Genomic DNA, 4,254 nt, shown 5'->3' on the forward strand with positions numbered 1-4,254 from the left:
ACAAAAACTAAGTGACGTGCACAAGAAACTAACTGGTGCACACAAGAAAGAAGCTGGGGAGCATGAAGAACTAAGTGATGCAGACAAGAAACTAACTGGTGCACACAAGAAAGAAGCTGGGGAGCATGAAGAACTAAGTGATGCAGACAAGAAACTAACTGGTGTGCATGAGAAACTAACTGGTGAACACTACAAACTAACTGGTGCGCACGAGAAAGTATCTGGTGTGCATGAGAAACTAACTGGTGCGCATGATAAACTAACTGGTGAACAAGAGAAACTAACTGGTGCGTACGAGAAACTAACTGGTGCGCACGAGAAACTAACTGGTGAACAAGAGAAACTAACTGGTGCGCACAAGAAACTAACTGGTGCGCACAAGAAACTAACTGGTGCGCACAAGAAAGAAGCTGGTGTGCACGAGGAACTCAGTGATGCAGACAAGAAACTAACTGGTGTGCACGAGAAAGTAGCTGGTGCGCACAACAGACTAACTTGTGCGTATGAGAAAGTTTCTGGTGTGCACAAGAAACTAAGTGATACACACGAGAAACAAACTGGTGTGCACGGGAAGGTATCTGGTGTGCACAAGAAACTAACTGGTGAACACAAGAAAGTAGCTGGTGCGCACTAGAAACTAAGTGATGCAGACGGGAAACTAATTGGTGTGCACCAGAAACTAGCTGGTGTGCACGAGAAATTAGCTGGTGCGCATGAGAAAGTAGCTGGTGTGCACGAGAAAGTAGCTAGTGCGCACAAAAAAGTAGCTGGTGCGCACAAGAGACCAACTTGTGCTTATGAGAAAGTATTGCACAAGAAAGTAAGTGATACACACAAGAAACTAACTGGTGTGCACGGGAAGGTATCTGGTGTGCACAAGAAACTAACTGGTGCGAATGAGAATGTAGCTGGTGCGCATCAGAAAGTATCTGGTGTACACAAGAAAATGTCTGGTATGCACGGGAAAGTATCTGGTGCTCACAAAAACTAAGTGACGTGCACAAGAAACTAACTGGTGCACACGAGAAAGTAGCTGGTACGCATGATATAGTAATTGGTGCGCATAAGAAACAAACTTGTGCAAACAAGAATGTATCTGGTGCGCATGAGAAAATATATGGTGTGCATTATAAACTAAGTGATGCGCACAAGAAAATGTCTGATGCACACAAGAACGTTTTTTTTTCTCTTCAGTGTTCTTTCAGGGGCTCAGCACTGATAAGATCGAACATGGATCCTTCCATTTTTCATCGTGCTTTACCCCCAGTGTAAACTGACTGTTCTGATCAGTTCCCACCCTTAGAACAGTCGATAGAAGACTCCGCTCTATTTTCTCCCTACAGCAGGACAGCTGAAATTCAGTCGTACAGACGCAGGGAAACTCACATTGTTGATCTTGAGCTTGCTCTTGTCCTGTTTCTGCAGATGTCCTGACAGCTGATAGAGCACGGCTCTGCTGCGGCGCCGGTTGGCGTTGAAGCCTGGGGGGCGAGTTACCTGATGCACCTGTAGCCCCGTCTCCTCATCTGGGAAGGAGATGGAGACATGCTGTTTTTCAATCAAACTCACAACACAAGGGGAGAATTGAAATCACAATCGGTCTGATCCTGTGCATGTTGATTCTAACAGACCTTTTCTTGGCCGACATTTGTTGTTTATGCAGAAATGTGTTATTGAATATTAGATAACCACATCTGACGCCATGGCTGTCAGACCTAATGATAATGCTGCCTCAGTGAAACCACCTGTTCTATTGTTCCCATGCTCCTTTTATGCTAACAGCATAGCTGATATCGACCTGTGTTCTGCCTCTGTGAACCTCTATTGACTGGAACTTCTCTCAGTGTACAATTCAAACAAACATCATATCTGTGTTTACAGAATCAATACTAATGACAAACGACCCACAAAACCTCATTCATGTAATATTTTCTTTCATATCAACTAAAGATGGAAAAAGACACATAAATGGATTAAAAAAAGGGGACTTAGTTTCATAATAAGCAGATTAAGTCATCATCTCAGCCAGAAGATATCTTATTTCATTTCCTATTTCAGATCTTCCCCTGCCCATAATATGCTTTCTTTCTTGGAAAGTAACCACCCATATAACAAAATCATTTCATTCTCTTCAAGTACATCTAATTTGCTTAGAACATCTTTGATGAATCCTAAGGGAATTTAAAAAGTGCAGAATAAAAGTGTGGGAAGCTTTAACTGTATTTACATTTCAATGTGATTTACTGGGAATTACGAAACTCCCCTGGAAGCAGAAGTATGTATCAGACATGGTATGAAACAAAGCAGTTCTTAATTCAGAAGGATTTTAAAAAAGCAATTAGTTTTTAATATTTTCTTTCAAATACAATAAATGCTCTGCAGGCTTCTGTACCCCCTGTACTCAAGTGCCCCTAAATAAAGCCCAGTGCTTCCTTTTACCAAAGAAAGCAAAATTATTACAGAAAGAGTCACATTTTATGCTTATTTATATTACAAGCTCAGCTGCTCTGTGAAGGCTCATTAGAGAACACACTGAAAAAATAATTCTTAAAATAAGCTTAATTGCCCTTAATTTGAACAGATAAATAAGATTATCTGACAATGGACTGAGTCTTTTTGCCCTCAATTTCAATTCAACTCAACTCAGTTTATTTCTATAGCTCCAATTCACAACACATGTCATCTCAAGGCACTTTACAGTTCAACCAGATCATCCAGTCAAAGAAGATAATTAGATATTGTGCAGTTGAACTGAGATTATTTTAAATGAGAACCATTGTATTCCATCGGTGAAATGTCTTACTCAAATCAAGCTAAAGTATTTTATGAATTTATTTCAAGGAATATAGACTTCATTTTTTTACGGTGCACAGCAGACAGAGTGGGGCTGGTTTAAAAATGGACAGAAAAATATTTAAATCCATGCACATTTTCTTCCACTTCATAGTTAATCCCAACTTTGTGCTGATCTATCACATTAACGTAGATGTAACATCACAAAATGTTCAAATACGTTCATAATTTCCTGTTCACCATGTGACCCACACATGGTGAACATCTTTTACACGGAGATCTGCAGCGTTCAAACAGATGCTCACTTAAAGGGCTGGACAGTGGTCATACTGAAAGATCCAACAGGAGAACAAATCTGTCTACGGTTCATGACTGCGTTTAGAGGAAATGCTTGTGTGGAATCAAATGCAAAAATGTTCATTTTCTAAAAGGGAATTGAAGGAGAGAACAATTCCAGTTCTGGTTGCTGAATAACAACAGATTCCCACCTGTTCCTTTTTCCTTCATCTTTTTAATCAACAGTACAATATTTCTAACAGCTCCCATTAAAAAAACTAATAAAAACCTTTTAAATTCCAAAGATGTGATTCATCTTCAAGCTTCAGCACTGGACCAGCTATAATATTGTTGTAACGATCTTGGTTCTGTTGTTTTTCTCTAAGTTTTCAGTTTCAAGTTCATCCAGGTTTTTCCTTGTTTTCTAGCTTTATTGGTGTCTGGATTCATTTAAGTTGCTTAGGTTTTTCTGTCTGTCCTCTGTTGACCCCTTGCCCCTTTTCCCTTGGCTTCCTCACCAGCTCTGCTCACACCTGCTCCTTAATCCTACTGTACCTTTGTTTAGTCAGCCATAATACACTCCCTCTTTGCTGGTTCCTCATCTTATTTCATCCTACCCTGGCTCCTCATGACTTTTTCCCCTGATGTTTCCATGGTCCTGGTTAGTGTTCAATTCTTATGTTGGTTTTTTGGATTTCTGTTTTTGCTACCTGATTTTTTTCATTAAACCTTCCAAGATCTCACCCCTGCCTCTCAGCTTCTGCTTTTGGGTCCTAACAAAAACCTTAAAACCAAATCTTGACAATTATACCTTCTGTTTTTAGACAGCTGTGAAATGAGAAGAAAAATCTTCCCATCTTTTGCACAAAGGAAATATCCACACTTATTGACTGTTCTCCCTGCTACGCTCTGGGAAGATACTTCCCAGCATTCAATGCAGGTCCAGCAGGTTCTGCAACAGCTTCTTCCCCATCGCCATCAGACTGATGACTGTTGAGAAAACTCTAAATCATGTCACAGACTCTGCACACTAATAGCCTCGTGAGACCAGCCTGATCTCGCGAGCTTTCAAGGTTTCACTCGCAGATCACTCTGGAGACTCTCTGTTGAAGAAAATTTGGAGCCGTTCACCAAACGAACGTCCAATCAGCGTTGGCTTTGAGGCGGGTTGAGGTGTGACGCAAC

The 4,254-nt window shown here is 40.7% G+C and overlaps 1 protein-coding gene across 1 annotated transcript in view; it reads right to left on the reverse strand.

The window, feature by feature from the left end:
- Positions 1–4,254, reverse strand: part of LOC107101342 (potassium voltage-gated channel subfamily H member 3-like) — a gene marked incomplete at its 3' end in the record, with an annotated part of 99,710 nt that overhangs the window by 44,694 nt on the left and 50,762 nt on the right. The window contains exon 3 of the mRNA XM_015400219.1: positions 1,387–1,526. Coding sequence (XP_015255705.1) covers positions 1,387–1,526 — 140 coding nt within the window. The remainder of the gene's footprint in view (positions 1–1,386; positions 1,527–4,254) is intronic.

The sequence above is a fragment of the Cyprinodon variegatus genome, unplaced genomic scaffold (assembly GCF_000732505.1).
Source record: "Cyprinodon variegatus isolate N-32 unplaced genomic scaffold, C_variegatus-1.0 Scaffold1083, whole genome shotgun sequence".
NCBI classification, from domain to species: Eukaryota; Metazoa; Chordata; class Actinopteri; order Cyprinodontiformes; family Cyprinodontidae; genus Cyprinodon; species Cyprinodon variegatus.